General features: G+C 44.7%; 2 protein-coding genes across 2 annotated transcripts in view; one reads left to right on the forward strand and one right to left on the reverse strand.

Moving 5' to 3' along the window:
• The window catches only part of PHLPP2 (PH domain and leucine rich repeat protein phosphatase 2), a 35,348-nt gene extending 22,324 nt beyond the window's left edge, over window positions 1-13,024 (forward strand). Inside the window, exons 13-20 of the mRNA XM_035337085.1 lie at window positions 1,221-1,376; window positions 2,111-2,311; window positions 4,793-4,955; window positions 5,458-5,588; window positions 5,973-6,083; window positions 6,540-6,728; window positions 6,862-7,093; window positions 8,302-13,024. Coding sequence (XP_035192976.1) covers window positions 1,221-1,376; window positions 2,111-2,311; window positions 4,793-4,955; window positions 5,458-5,588; window positions 5,973-6,083; window positions 6,540-6,728; window positions 6,862-7,093; window positions 8,302-9,441 — 2,323 coding nt within the window. The 3' untranslated portion in view covers window positions 9,442-13,024. The remainder of the gene's footprint in view (window positions 1-1,220; window positions 1,377-2,110; window positions 2,312-4,792; window positions 4,956-5,457; window positions 5,589-5,972; window positions 6,084-6,539; window positions 6,729-6,861; window positions 7,094-8,301) is intronic.
• Window positions 13,025-13,747: 723 nt separating this feature from the next.
• Window positions 13,748-15,805, reverse strand: MARVELD3 (MARVEL domain containing 3). The gene is made up of 3 exons (XM_035336659.1): window positions 15,792-15,805; window positions 15,578-15,669; window positions 13,748-15,433 (listed from the first exon to the last, which is right to left on the reverse strand). Exons 2-3 carry the CDS (start codon window positions 15,654-15,656, stop codon window positions 14,823-14,825), a joined length of 690 nt encoding a protein of 229 aa, XP_035192550.1. The 5' UTR covers window positions 15,657-15,669; window positions 15,792-15,805; the 3' UTR covers window positions 13,748-14,822.
• Between the last annotated feature and the right edge of the window lie 11 nt (window positions 15,806-15,816).

A 15,816-nucleotide genomic window follows, 5' to 3' on the forward strand; every position in this document is an offset into this window, starting at 1 on the left:
TTCAACAAGACCGAGCGGCAGGTCCTGTACCTGGGGCACAACAACCTCATGCAATGCTACAGGCTGGGGGATGAGTGGCTGGAAAGCTGCCTGGTGGAAAGGGACCTTGGGGGTGTTGGGCGATAGCTGGCTGAATGAGAGCCAGCAGTGTGCTCAAGTAGCCAAGAAGGCCAACAGCATCCTGGCTTGTGTCAGAAATAGCGTGGCCAACAGGACTAGGGAAGTGATTGTCACTCTGTACTCCTCACTGGTGAGACCACGTCTCAAATACTGTGTTCAGTTTAGGGTCCCTAACTACAAGAAAGACATAGAGGTGCTGAAGTGTGTCCAGAGAAAGGCAATGAAGCTGGTGAGGTATCCAGAAAAAACAAGTTTTATGAGGAACAGCTGAGGGAAATGGGGGTGTTTAGCTTGGAGAAAAGGAGGCTCAGGGGAGACCTTATCACACTCTACAATTACATTAAAGGAGGCTATAGCAAGGTGGGGACTGGGCTTTTCTCATAAGCACCAAATGGTAAGATGAGAGGAAACGGTCTCAAGTTGCTCCAGGGGAGGTTAGGTTGGATATTAGGAGAAATGTCTTTCCTGAAACAGTTGTGAGCATTTAATGTTTTTAAGCCATTCTGTACAGGTTTCTAAGGATATAGTTCCAAATTAAAACCTCACCCAAAGGAACAGGGTGCTTCTAGGCTATGTCCAGAAGTGTTCAGGTGCCCTTTCTGATTTTTTTTTCAATTTTCTTTGCAGTTAGTGAGGATAGAAGCCCTTTTCTAGAATTGTAGTGATTATTGAAGTAGATGTGACAACAGCCTCGGAAATACTACAGGAGTTCTAAGCAGCCTCTTGAAGCCCTGAATCTAAGTTGTCACTTCTTTCTGCCTACAGGTTTAAACAGGAATTTTAACTCCTCCTTTGTGATTTTTCTCTTCTTTTTCATGTACATGAGAGAATGTTAGGTGTATGCACACAGACAGACTCATGTCACAAATTACAGATCTGTAGTAGTGTAGAGAGAAATGCAGATATACTTCTGAGCACAAATTGACTGAATTATCTTGTTACGTATGTTTTTCTGCTTTGTCATTGTTTGCATTTTATGGATCAGTGTACTTTAATTTTTCTCTGCTGTACTGTCAAATTGCAACTGATTAAATATTCCGTTTTCCCATTATGTGGTTGTGGAGTGAACCAGGCTGTCGTAGTAAATTGTGTCTTTATAGGATCCTCAGCAGCTTGAGCCTTCGGAAGTTGATGGTGGGGCACAATAATCTGCAGAGCCTCCCACCTCTTCTAGAACATGTTCCACTGGAGGTGCTGGATCTTCAGCACAACCTGTTGACTGAACTCCCTGAGATGCTCTTTGTCAAGGCTCTGAAGTGAGTGACAGTAACATGCATCTTCTGACTGTGTTAACGTTTGAAGCTGTGAATGCCATTAATGGTATCTGCGTGACTGTCCTTGTGAGGTGCTATGGGCTTTGTTGCCATTTGCATAAGAGATAGTGTGCTTTATGAGGAGGTAATTTAGGTGCCATGAGAGAAATCAAGCTGATGTTAGGAGATCAGTCCATTTTACTGTTTAGTTACAGGAAAACAGATTTGCCTAACCCGACAGTCAACCAATGTATTAACTTCAGTTTCAACTGTTTCTAAGATCCTGTCACTGCATGGAGAGCTGTCTTTAAAAGTAGAGCGTGAATTCAGGTGCAAAGACGACAAGACATACAGATTTTCAGATGTTACAACAGAAAGCACATCAGGTCGTTGAAGAGTGACCCTTACTGTTTGTCTATTCAGACATGAGTCAACCCTTCTTAAAAGACTCTAAGCAAGAGTTTATGTAGTCTGCTTCCACCAATATTACCCACTCTCTCCATCAGCTCTTCAGTACCCATTGTTTACTGTAAAATGCTGTGTGCATCTGCAATGTTACATAGTAAGTCATTTGTAGACTCATAAATCTTAATGTGAGTAGGGATGTTACTCTGTGTTGTCTGAGTTGCACAGTGTTGTTGCTTTGTCTGCATAGGCAATTACATAGCTGTTTTTCCTGCTGTTAATAGAGTGGTTTAGATGAAGTCTGTTTTTTTTTTTTCACTTGCTGTGGTTAGCCTCAGGTACCTGAATGTATCTGCAAACAGCCTGGAGTCCTTGCCCTCTGCATGTACAGGGGAGGAGAGTCTGAGCATGCTGCAGCTGCTTTACTTGACCAATAACAACCTCACAGATCAATGCATCCCTGTCTTGGCGGGACACACAAGTCTACGGATCCTGCATCTGGCAAACAACAACTTACAGGCGTTCCCTGCAAGGTAAATACGTAGGGCTGGTGGGCAAGATGGCCAGTCAGCATCCTCCTGGTGAGCATTTACTTAGTGCTTCAGTTGCTGTCAAAGCAAGATGTTGTCCCATTGGCTTGATTGCAAAGACCTGCCATCCTCATGTGTGCACACAGGAATAACGTTAAGGGGGAACTGGCACACGGTACTGCTGGCTGCAGTGGTTCCTCTCCTCCTAGTTGTGGTAGGTGTGTGTGTGTGGGGATGGGGGCATTATTTCTTTACAACTTCAGTGTTACTGGCATGCAGCTTGTTTTTTCACAGAATTTCTAGGTTGGAAGAGACCTCAAGATCATCAAGTCCAACCTCTGACCTAACACTAACAGTCCCCACTAAACCATATCCCTAAGCTCTACATCTAAACGTCTTTTAAAGACCTCCAGGGATGGTGACTCCACCACTTCCCTGGGCAGCCCGTTCCAATGTCTAACAACCCTTTCGGTAAAGAAGTTCTTCCTAACATCCAACCTAAAACTCCCCTGGCGCAACTTAAGCCCATTCCCCCTCGTCCTGTCACCAGGCACGTGGGAGAATAGACCAACCGCCACCTCGCTACAGCCTCCCTTCAGGTACCTGTAGAGAGCGATAAGGTCACCCCTGAGCCTCCTTTTCTCCAGGCTGAACAAGCCCAGCTCCCTCAGCCGCTCCTCGTAAGACTTGTTCTCCAGGCCCCTCACCAGCTTCGTAGCCCTTCTCTGGACTCGCTCTAGAACCTCCATGTCCTTCTTGTAGCGAGGGGCCCAAAACTGAACACAGTACTCGAGGTGCGGCCTCACCAGAGCCGAGTACAGGGGGACAATCACTTCCCTGGACCTGCTGGCCACGCTGTTTCTTATGCAAGCCAGGATGCTGTTGGCCTTCTTGGCCACCTGAGCACACTGCTGGCTCATATTCAGCCAACTATCAACCATCACTCCCAGGTCCTTCTCTGCCTGGCAGCTCTCTAACCACTCATCTCCCAGCCTGTAGCTCTGCTTGGGGTTATTGCGCCCCAGGTGCAGGACCCGGCACTTGGCCTTGTTGAACTTCATGCAGTTGACCTCAGCCCATCGGTCCAGCCTATCCAGATCCTCCTGCAGAGCCTTCCTAGCCTCAAGCAGATCGACACACGTACCTAACTTGGTGTCATCTGCAAACTTACTGAGGGTGCACTCAATGCCCTCATCCGGATCATCAATGAAGATGTTGAAGAGGACCGGCCCCAGCATATTGTTGTGCTGCATATTTTCACTTTTCAGTCTTGCCAGAAGGCCCTTAACCAAACTTGTCTGAACTCTTGCCCAGTGGAGGTCATATAATTTTATCCATTAATTCATGCACCAGGCTTACATTTTGGTGTTGAAATAGTGAGAAATCCATGCTTGCTATAGAAACTTATGAGGCTAGAGACTCCCATGTGTTCCTACAAAATTGTAAGTATACTCAGCCTTTTTAAATTCTTAGAATGTAGGGTCCTTTGAACCTTTTTCAAATTTTGATGTTTCTTCTGGCTATATAGACAGCAGAACTTGGACGCTGCTCTATTAAAAATCATAAGCAAAGATAGTTTTGTCTGCCAGCATGTGAGTCCCCTGAGGATTCTGAAGACTATTTCCTCTCTTACTGCAACTTGTAGAAGTTTCTATGTGCATAATATTACTTAGCTAATTTAAATCACATGCTCTTAATGTCATCCTAGGTTACCAAATAGTTCATATTACTATATGTTGAAACTGAAATTTCACTGTTTTTTTATCTGCAAATTCTTCTAGGCTTAATTTCATGTGTGCATATATTCTTTTTAACCACTGATTCATTGACTGTCATTGATTCAAATGTGGCTCACTGCCAAGGCCCTAACAGTAGGACTAACACTGAATTCTTATTTCATTATTACTTTTCAGTATCTTCTGCAATCCAATCTTAGGGTATCAAATGTTTCTTTGAAGTGTAGTATAGGGTTAGTGCTATACTGGTAGACTTCTGTGTCCGTTTAATTTGTAGTCTCATTTTAAAAAATAAAAATAAAAATACATTATTATCACAAAAATTACTTTGTCAGCACATTTAATGCAATATTGATTGCATCGGTGCAAGCTTTGCCATGATTTTCCCTGGTACTGGTTAGGCAATATAACTGTCTTATACATCTGTTTATTCCTACAAAGTACAGCTTAGGTTTTGCCTGACAGTTTTCAAATTAAGACTTTACAGTCTTCTGCTTTAGTGCTGTAGAAGTCAGGTGAAGGGATCTGTCTGTGGTGTAAATCCAAGCCGGGCATCTGGTGACCCTGAATTTTAAGTACAGTATCTCTTTGGACTCTTGGAGGGTACATGGTTTCGATTCAATGAATTAGAAATGTAGATTTTAAAGGGCAGTGTCCACAGAGACTATGTCTGTGGGTTCAAAAAGTGACAAAAAACATGGTATTATTTTGGCCTGAAAGATATGGTATTCTTTTGTTTCCCTTTCAGCAAACTCAGTAAGCTGGAACACTTGGAAGAGCTGAATCTGAGTGGCAACAAACTGAAAACAATTCCCACAACAGTGGCAAACTGCAAGCTACTTCATACTCTTATTGCACACTCAAATGAAATCAGCATCTTTCCAGAGATCCTGCATTTGCCCCATATTCAGGTATTCTTATGGAGCAGGTAATGAGAAGTTTAGGTGGGAGAATGAAGAGTAGCTGCTAGAAGAGGAACTGGAGATCCCAGCATTTTGCTCAATTAGCTTGAGCAACATACACATTCTAGATCTGTTCCCTCTCATAACTGACTGAAGATGGTTCACCTCTTTCATCTTCGCTATCTGTGTCTTGGTGTATTTCTTATGTACCATTTGAGACAGCAGGCTATGTTATTTATCTAGGTAAACTTGTATGTATAGGCCTTACATTATCTTTAGTATGACCCTTTCTGTATTAGAGTCCTGGCTATTGCAGGTTATAAGCATTTGATGATTATAAATCATTCTTCTACTGATAGGTCAGCTCCATTTTCATGACCTGTTTGAGAGATACAACAGTAGCAGGAATATATACCATGTTAGGAAAGAGCAGTGGAGTAACTGATCACATGAGAGAACAGAATATTTTCTTTGTCATTGTGCTTTTTTTTTTTTTTTTTTGATACTGCAGGTTGTGGACTTGAGTTGCAATGAGTTAACTGAAATCCTCATTCCTGAGGCACTGCCAGCTACCTTGCAAGAGTTGGACCTGACTGGAAACACAAACCTGGTCCTAGAACACAAGACACTGGACATCTTCAGGTGAGTCATGGAGATGTTAAGCCACTAGTGACAGGCACAGGGAAGGGTAAACCTTCCCTGGAGAGGAAATGGAATAGTAACGTATCTATCATAGCACTGCATAATGGTATAATGTTCCCTGCTTAGGCAGCGGAAGCTTTGTATCCTGTAATAAGAAAAAGGGCTGGGTTCAAACTGTCAGAACAAACAATTTTTCAAGTGGTATGAGGTTCTCCCACCTGTGTCTGGCATAAGTAGTCAGACATCTCCAGAAAGCCAAGCACCTCTTCTTGGTGCAGTTCTTTCAACAGGCTTCTGTCTAAAATTCTAGACTGTAGATGGTCCTTTGGCCACAAGCTGTTCAGCATGGCATCTAGAAGTGTTTTTTTCGTCCTCTCTCCATAGTCACATTACCACTCTGAAGATTGATGCTAAGCCCTCCCTCACAACTGACTCAGTACTCACTTCCACTTTCTGGAGTCATGGAATAGCTGAGATGGCTGGCCAAAGAAATAAGTAAGTATTGTGGTCAGCTGGACCCTGACACTTTGTCTCCTCGGGGTGCTAAGTGGAGTGCATTGCTAAGCACTTACGCAGACGTGTTTTGCTGAATAACTCATCCATCTCTCTGTTTCTCAATCTCTTGCTCATTCTTGCTAACTCAAGCCTCAGTGCTGTCCTTCTCCTTGTTTGTCATGCTTATTCTGCAACCTTTAGGCTTTGTTTCCCACTCTATCAGAGGTGCTTTTGCTTTCTCTGCAAACTGTGCCCCTTGTCCTCTCCTCAGCATATTCAAGGAGGGTTTGGGAGTGTCAATAATAAGCAGCAGCTGTACATCTCATGGGGCAGTGAATGCAGGGTTAGTGGTTTTGCTACCCTGTGAGAACAGTGCTCATGACAAGGTGCCTGTGGTTTTGGGGACCATACAATCCTTTGAGGCAGATTAACTTTGCCTGTATGTTTTTCTAACAGGCTGTGTGTGTCAACGCTGGCAATGGGAAGCTTTGCAGAAGGAATGGAGGCTGTGTATGGCATGTTTGATGGTGATAAGAATGAGGAGCTGCCACGTCTCCTGCAGTGCACCATGGCTGATGTGCTCCTGGAGGAGGTACAGCAGTCAGACACGATGTTCATGTCCAACACCTTCTTGGTCTCCCACAGGTAGGACAGTGAGGAAGCTGGTCCTGGTAAGACCTGCATAGGGGCATCGGTTAACGTGCTAGGTGGGGTGAGGCCACACTCCAGAATTACTGTCATGGAGTCTGTAGCCTTCCTACACCTTCTCCTCCAACAGGAAGCTGGGCATGGCTGGACAGAAGCTGGGTTCCTCTGCTGTCCTTTGCTATATTCGTCATGATATGTCAGATCCAGCCAGCAACTTTTCTCTGACGGTGGCCAATGTTGGGACATGCCAAGCCATTCTTTGCCGAAGTGGAAAACCTCTGCTCCTCTCCAAAGTCTTCAGCCTCGAGCAATGTTCAGAAGATGCTAAGAGAATCAAAGAGCAAAAAGCCATTATAACAGAGGTTGGTTTAGACTTCAGCTTTCACCTGCCACTAAAAGCTTGGTTCAAGTACATGCCATTCTGAGCTTTACTGCCTGCACAATGCTGCAGGGGAGAGGGTGGCATGAAGATGTTCAGATGACTTACCTGTTGCTTCCTGCCCTGTTTCTCTTGATAATTAGCTGTTCAGAATGACATGTTCCTTAAATACCCATCATGGCCTGAGAATTACAGGTACAGAATGCCAAGAATGAGTTGGGGAGAGGTGGAAGAAAGAAAATAGATGTGGAGCTAAATTGAAATGTGGAGAGAGTGGTATATAACACTTTATGAATTGGGTGAGTGTGGAGAAGAGCCACTGATGACCAGGGCAGGGCCTGGGAGGTCATGTCTCAAAATTCACAAAATAATCTAGTCCATCTTGTGTTTCTTGGAAACCATGATTCAAGTACCTCTCTTTGGATTTATTTCATGTTTTATTCAGTGAAGGTACAGGCTAAGTGGCTATTGAGATATACTGAATGTGGATATCAAGTAGGAACAGGTGGAAATTTTACACAAAAAAGGCAGAAATGTATTTTTATTTATATTTTTATACAAAAGTATTAAAATGATTTTGGAAAAATTCTCTAGATGTTAACTTTCTAAAAATTTGGGAAAAACAGTGAAGTTCCAAAGAACTGGAAAATATGTAGTCAAAAATTAACTGAGAAATCAGAGCCAGTCACGTTAGCTTTATGAACAGTGGATCTTTAAAAAATAAGACACATTTATGGAGTTGTCTGATGAAAGTGTTATCCCTGCTAATGTGTTACAGTTCTGTGAAATGTTATATTCCTTTGCATTCTGACTAACAATACCTGGAATGAATGTAGCATATTAAATGATTTAAAAACTGTCTGGTGCATAGATTCTGAAAAATGCAAGTGAAATTATTGTCTGAGGAGATTTCCCTGCGTGTGTTCTTTGACGGTTTTTAATCAGCAACAGCAGCAGCAACTTCTAACAACAGAAATTAAGAACAATGAAATTAATTTAAAAACATCAGGAAAGTCTTGGCTGTGGTTCCTGGACCTAAATCCCTTTAATCCCTTTCTTCTGTACTGTAACTGACTGTACCTGTATACTAGTATTTGTCAATGCTCTGAACTAGTTTATGGGCAGGGGAAAGACTCTCCAAATGATCTAACAGTGGATCTAATGTTACGGTTTTGTTTCTGTTGTCTGCAGGACAATAAGGTCAATGGTGTGACTTGCTGTACTCGGATGCTAGGCTGCACATACTTGCATCCTTGGATCCTGCCCAAGCCACATGTCACCTCCATTCCACTGACTGTACAAGATGAGCTGCTACTTCTGGGGAACAAAGCTCTCTGGGAACACCTTTCTTACACAGAGGCTGTCTCAGCTGTGCGCCATCTACATGACCCACTAGCTGCTGCAAAGAAACTCTGCACTTTAGCCCAAAGCTATGGTTGCCAGGACAATGTAGGTGCAATGGTGGTGTGTCTGAACATCAATGAGGACAGCTGCACATGTGAGATGCATGGCCTCACTCTGCCAGGCCCTGTGGGATTTAGTTCCACCACCGCCAAACCAGCAACACCTTCATCTAGCAGTGGAATTGCTTCAGAGTTCAGTAGTGAATTGTCTGCTTCTGAGGTTAGCAGTGAGGTGGGCTCTACTGCTTCAGATGAGCACAATGCTGTTGGTCTTGATGGCAGCTTGCTACCACGACAAGAGCGACGTTGCAGTCTACATCCTTTGCCCCCCTCAAGTATCTTTCAGCGCCAACCTTCCAGTGCCACCTTTTCTAGTAACCAGTCTGACAATGGCCTGGATAGCGATGATGAACAGCCTGTGGAAGGTGTGATGACAAATGGCAGTAAAGTGGAGGTAGAGGTGGACATCCACTGCTGTAAAGGAAAGGGCATGGAGTTTGAGCCTCCTGCCTTAGAGTACAGCTCCTCTGCTCCAGGGCCAGAGGATGACTCTGGGCTCGTCCTCATCATTCAGAGACAGAACAGTGTAAACAGTGGCACTGCACAGGGAGGGGTCAAGGAAAAGTGTGAACTGCAGAAATCTCCTTCCACGTGCTGTCTCTATGGAAAGAAGCTTTCCAATGGCTCCATAGTCCCCTTGGAAGAGAGCCTTAACCTCATCGAAGTAGCCACAGAGGCACCCAAGAAGAAGACAGGCTATTTTGCTGCTCCATCCCAGATGGAGCCAGAGGATCAATTTGTGGTGCCACCTGATCTGGAGGAGGAAGTGAAGGAACAAATGAAGCAACACCAGGAGAATGGAGGAGATCAGGAGCAGAAAGAGGAATCTGCAGTGGCTCTGCCAGAGGAGTTTGACACAGCTTTGTAGTCCTACAAGCACTGCTCCCACATTGTTTGTCCCAGGAAGCTCTGTCCCATAAGGGCTGTCTTGCTCTTCAAAGAGAGCTGGGATCTGCAAAGAGTACAGGCATCTGCTGCTTCCTTAATGGAATGGAGGAAGAATTAGTAGTGCTGAGGTTTGGGCTGTCCACTTTTTGCTGTAGTCTGTTGTTCTGTGAGCGTTCAGATCAGCAGCTGAGCTCTGTGTTGGGGACTGTACAGAAATTGTGCAAACACTAGTAAGACGGCAGGTGTTCCAGTGCCTGCCTATTATTCCTTGAACCCTGAGGTTCTGCCAGCTCTGCTGGAAAGGAGCTGGAATATGCGGGGAGGGGGGTGGGGGTGGCAGGGGGTTAGCTGCTGAGGGGGCAGTATGCAGCAGTGTTTGGAATCCTGCGAATATTTCTGACATAGGCCCTCCTGGCAGCACGTGACTTCATTGTTCCTTGAAAGAATACAGCCAGTTGCAATGAAGCTGACCCAAGAATGGTTTCCTACATGAATTGCAAGCACTTTTATTGATTGCACTTAAGCTGTTCTGTTCCCCTTCAGCCCAGCACTTTACTACTTAGGGCCAGGGGAGAGAGCACTCCAGTATCCCTGTCCACAGCAGGTCGAGGGGGACTTTTCCCAGTGGGTATTTGTTAGGGCACTAGAGGACTCAGGGTACTGGTGTTCTGATGAGCACCAGTGCAGGTAGAATGAGGATTATAATGGGATCAGCCTATGCAGAACGAAAAAACACGCAGCTGGGTGATAAGTGGATGTCTACTGATGCATTTTACATGGGGCATATGAAAGATCAGCTCTGGACTTACTGATTGAGGTAACATGTAGAGCTAGTGCTTGTAGCTGCAGAGCACAGACACAGCTCAGCAACTTGTCAACTTCCATCACAAATGCTTCACAGTAGAGCCATCCTATATCCAGAAGACATGAAACCGTGAACTCCTGCTTGCTTTAGTGAGGTACTCAGTCTAAGAGGAAGACAAGGTGTAAGCAGTGGCATGTTGCTCTTAGCCTAGCAAGCAGTTGGGTTGGTCTCCGTATGGTGGGGAAGTGTTCAATGTTCTTTCCCACCAACATAAACTGCACTGTCTTTATTATCAGCCAAAATCATCTATCATCTAAAAGCAGGAGTCAGTCCAAATCCAGAGCAACCTCTGTTATGTGGTACATGCCCAGTTTGGCCACAAACAAGGTGAAAGCATCTTTGTTTCTGCTTAGTTTTCAATGGAAAAGGAAAAAAAAATCATCTTAAAAACATCTTTTTCAGCAGCGGGGAAGAGATGTTTAAAACAATTGCACTAATGGTGAGCTGCCCAGTCTACAGTTGGCAGGTGCATGGTGGTTCCATTAAGATTTTTGGTGCAGGGTGTAACTTGGCTGCTTATGTCATCATCTCATGTAAGTCCTGTGAAAAGACCACAGCCCCCATTGTGTGCAGATCTGTCTTCCCTAGCTGGCAGAGAGCTGGACAGCAGCTTACCCTGTCATGTCAGTGGTACAATAATCCTGACTATAATGTGGGCTAGTGCCTTTTCTTCTTTATTATATTTATGAAAAAAATGTGAAAGTTTTTCTCAGGAGCTCTGAGGGGCTTGAGTTGTATATTTTTGATGAATTTCAGGCCTTGATTGGAAGGAAATACTGTGCAGACAACTTGTGGGATTCTGACAGTAGAGATCTTTTGACAAAATCTAACGGAGTTTTACTTAGATTTCAGAGTTCCTTGAATTTCTTCTCACTGAGGGAAAAAAAAATTGTTTTTACCATGCATGAGAGCAACTTCTTAGGGTATACCTTGTGCTAGTTACAATGTAATTATGAAACAAGCCCACTTTATTCCAAAGTTTAAACTCACCTGAGTTTTGACTCTGTTTAAATGCCTGCCTTACTTGGAGAGAAGTACTTACTCTTGGAATTGTAGAAACAACGTTTTGAATCCTTCAGGCATAGGAATAATAGACAAACCCAAATCTCTTTCAGGTTCTCTTCATTTTAAGTATACAGAAAAGGTTCATCCCAATATATTTGACAGTAACTTTTAATTCCTTCACTGGCAATAATGTCACCGAATACCTGTGCCCAGGCCAAAAGTGTCTGATAGCTGAGTAGGCTGCAAAGCAGTCTCTGTTCAGTGTAGGACTGATGCAGAAATACACTCTTCTTTCTGAATAAGACTGTGACAAACCTTGCACTTAAGAGAGTGGTAGATGTTAATGCAAATCAGGACTCTTTCTTGCACTGTTGTGGAAAATCCAGTGTATCCATGCCAGTCTGAATCCCTAGCACTTAACCTCTTTTGTTTTCCAGCCTCTCTAGAGACTTCTCCTTTGTCACCTTCATCTTTATAACATCGACTTATATTTCAGGCTTCTAAGGAGCACTGCTGTAGGTGGAACACACATAAGTGGGAAAAGTCTAGTGAAGGACTCTAGCTGAGGATAGAAAGAGTTTTCCCAGGTCTCTTCCTTGAACTTCATATTTGGCTCTTGGAGATGGCATCATCTCCACTGAGCCACATCACTAAGAACGTCTCGTTCTTTACAGGCTTACTGGTAGAGGTTTTCGACTTGGGATCATCAGGCTCTCTTGTCCCAACTGACCAATACCAGACCTACGATGTTCCAGGTGGCCATAGCCAAGTTAGGCTGGTGAGTTAGCGTGTGTCTCTTCAATAATTCTGGCCCTATTAGCAAGCATGCTCAATGAGAACAGTTGCATTGAAGACACTGACCTGTCTGCCCTGTCCTCTCCAGAAAGGCTTCAGCAAAAGGAACCAATAAAGGTTATATTCAGTGGCACCTGGTCAGAATTTGAGTATTAAGGGCAAGGGATAGCCTCAAAGTTGCTCCCAGCACCTGAATCAGGCCTGGTAGAAGCAGCACCACAGATTGTTGGAATCTGATCAAAATCCTCAACTGGATGGGTGAAGATAAAATCCTGTTCCAAGAAGGAGCAAGTATTTCCCTGACTCAGGGAAAGGCTGCTTTGAGGCCTGAAATTCTTCTAGTATACAGGATACTAAGCCACAGCTAAAGCCCTGGGACTTCAGGAAGTTTCTACATTCCTGAATGGTGATGGCTTTCACCTCACTTGCCAAAGGGCCTTTTTACAGGCAGTAGATTCACCTCTTCAGTATTTGTGCAGTCATGGTCTGCTCCTCCCTTGTAGCTTGAAGACTGAAGTGTATTTTTCCCCCATTTATTCCATTTTAAAAAGTGATCACTTTTTAAACTTCACTCATGACTCAGCGCATTAAAAAATGTTTGCAGCACACTACCTATAAAATAATCTTTTTCATAATTTTTGTTTTAATAAGGAAAATATTTCTGGCATGCAGCTGTAATTATTCCTCTTTTATTGTACATGGAAGTAGATTGTTCAATGAATGCACCTTCAGCACGGGGGCCTGTGTGTGTATTGCTTTGGAGAGGCAAATAATATTGCTGGAAAACACTATTCCACTGATTCTTTACTCGGATGTATAGAGCAGTTCAGGAAAGAAGAGTATTTTTGCATCCAACTTTTCAGCTGATTTAGCAATAAAGATTTTTACTTTTGTCTAATTATATATTTTGATTCTGTTACTGCACTGGAGGGAATATGTGCAATATCCCAGTCAAACATAGTTGTGGTTAGCCATGGTCATGCTGTAGGGTCGGTCCCCTTTGCTGAGCTATGTGCTGCTTCCGCTCATCAGCCATATAAAAGCTATTTGCAGAACACTCTGAGGGTGGAATTCATAATACCAAATATTAGGCAGCTCTCTGTAACCTACCAGAGGAATCCTGCCTGTGAACTTGCTGTAAATAGTACTGTACAGCTCTGCAGCAAGCAAGAAAAACAGAATCAGAAGTAGGACCACAGTGGACTGTCCACATAAATCTCTGCATTGAAACACTCAATGCATCTGGCTACTGAAAGAAAGAAGAAATCAAAGAAACCCAGAAGTACCTCGAGTGTTACTATTTAGAATGTTTTACTTTTGTATCTGTGTATCTCTGGTTCCAGCAGTGTTCCATAGTTCAGAAGCTGTGAAGATTCAATGCCAGTTAACCTGGAGATACATCCATGACAAAGCACACAATTTCGGTGTAGTGTGGACTCTTAATTTTTGTTTTTCCTGTATGGGCAGAGTTGGTCTGTGAGACCAGTGGTGGTTCCAGCTTCATATAAATAATGCACATTGTGGGCACTGCTCTGAAATGACATCTCATTCTGAGGCATGATTATCTGAATCTGGTGCTAGTTTTCTTTTCCCTGTTTAAAACACAACCAAACAACAACAATTTTTAAGAGTACATTTCATCTTTATATGCTTATAAATAATACAAGATCAGAATCTCATTTTCCCAGCTTGCACATTAAGAATTTTTTGAAAACAATACATGTCTTAAACAACCTGTCTGAGCTCTTAAAGCTTCTCCCTGATTAGCCCAACTCAGGGAGTCAACTTGTACATAACAGTTTTGCTTTTATAAGAGATCATTCCGTACCAAAGGGTGCCCTCACCAAGAGAGCTTGTAAAGAAGACGTGTCACAAATTAGGCTGTCTTATTTTTAGGAAGGTTCTGGGTACAACATTTTCCTGTAAGCAATGTCCTAGTACACAAAGCACTAGATGAGACTGAGAGGGAAACCTAGAGCCTAGTTAAGTTAAACTCTCTTTCAGTGATCTACATTTGGGAGCAAAGATTTCTCCAGAAGAGTAGCTCAGTATGCTCCCTGACTGCATAGCCTTGAAGCATTCAAAAGTAAATGTGCTAAAGAAAAAAACGGTTTTAGCAACAGCTAAGAGAAAATACATTGTTGGAGCACATGGGAGATAACAGGACTCAGTGTCATCAAAGCTGTAATTGAAGGCTCTCTTCCAGTTTCAGTGACTGACCAGCATAAGAGGTAAGAATGGTCATTCAGATGTGCAATGGTGAGAAAACAGATATGCATCTGATGTTTATCTAACTTGTTCTGATCATTAATCCATTTGTTCCTGTTTTGTTATTTATGGTGTCTTGCCAGCTACTTGTAGCAAGATCTCATTGGAGGAGAACAAGCCACCTTGAGAGAGGGGGTAAAAGCACTACCTGTAAAGCAGGCAGCTTGCTAGAGTCAACAACAGCCATTCTCTACTAAGAGAGCCACCAGATGAAGACAATCCATGGGACAATGTGTCCACTAATAATTCAACAATGCAAACCCAAGTTTGAATAGCTTGGCTTCACTATATTTGGAACTATACTGTTTCTGTGTGTGTTCTGTTGTAGCATTAAGGATACACCGTTAACAAGCAAGAAAAATGTACTGTTTCATCTCAGTAAGGAGGCTGGCAAAAATCCTGAGCATTACTAGAGCAGAGGAATAATTCTAAAGCTCATAGACTTGGACTGGCTTCTGTTTCAGTTTGCAAACTGTTCTGTACCCCTTGACAGCCAGGCCAGCACTAAGCAGGTAGGCCATGACAGCTATGCAGCCTAAGAGGCCAGCAGCAATCTCTGCCCCATGTAGGCTGCACCGAAATCCCTGATAGCCTTTGCTTTGGTAAAGCTGCTCTCTCTCTTTGCACACTGATGAATTATAAACCTCCAGCAGATGATGGAAGAAATAGTATAGAGCAGGCACCAAGCCAATGGCTACAACTGCATTCAGGGTGCATTCAAGTAGGAGCCATGCTGGAAAATGCCACGGTAGCCGTAAGACTCCAAACAAAATGAGAAGGCAGGAGAAGACCATTAAAGACCCTCCCATGGCCATTGCTGCCCTTGCAATTGGCAGCTTGAGGAGGTGGAAACGCTGGTCAAGCTGCTGGGCCATCTCCCCATCTGCTCCGCTGAAGCCACTGTACGCCCCACCGTACTGGTAGTAGTAGATGCCCCCCAGGCTGGCGACGCCCGTGTAGCCTCCCGTCGAGCCGTAGGACACGGAGCTGCAGACCAGGACCAGCGCGGCGAGCAGCGCTCCCACCCCCTGGCAGCTGGCTGCAAGGGGAAGGGCACCACGGTGGGGCCGGGCTGGGGGCGGCCCCGTGCTCGGGAGCAGCCTCTCGCCGGGCCGGGCCGGGCCGGGCCGGCTGCTCCGGCTGAGCAAGAAGTAGCTCCCGCCGCGCCCCCGGCCCTGCTCACCCCTGGCCGTGCACAGGTAGCGGCAGCAGCGGCACTCCAGCGGCCCCGGCGCGGCGGCGCGGCTCCCCGGCGGTCCCATTCTGGGCACAGCGCTGAGGAGAGACAGAGGTGTGAGGAGAAAGCCGGGCTCCCCCGCCGGCAACCCCCGCCGGGCCCCTCGCGGCCGCCCCGTCCCGCCCCGCCCCCCGCCGGGCCCCTCGCGGCCGCCCCTCACCGCCCGCCCGCCCCAGTGCCTCCCG

The sequence above is a fragment of the Oxyura jamaicensis genome, chromosome 11 (genome assembly GCF_011077185.1).
Source record: "Oxyura jamaicensis isolate SHBP4307 breed ruddy duck chromosome 11, BPBGC_Ojam_1.0, whole genome shotgun sequence".
Classification (NCBI taxonomy): Eukaryota; Metazoa; Chordata; class Aves; order Anseriformes; family Anatidae; genus Oxyura; species Oxyura jamaicensis.

Excerpts from the sequence above, each read along its gene's own strand:
- MARVELD3 (XM_035336659.1), bottom strand. The coding sequence starts at position 15,656 with ATGGGACCGCCGGGGAGCCGCGCCGCCGCGCCGGGGCCGCTGGAGTGC. Across the intron at positions 15,434-15,577 it reads CTACCTGTGCACGGCCAGGG|CCAGCTGCCAGGGGGTGGGA; the intron begins GTGAGCAGGGCC and ends TTCCCCTTGCAG.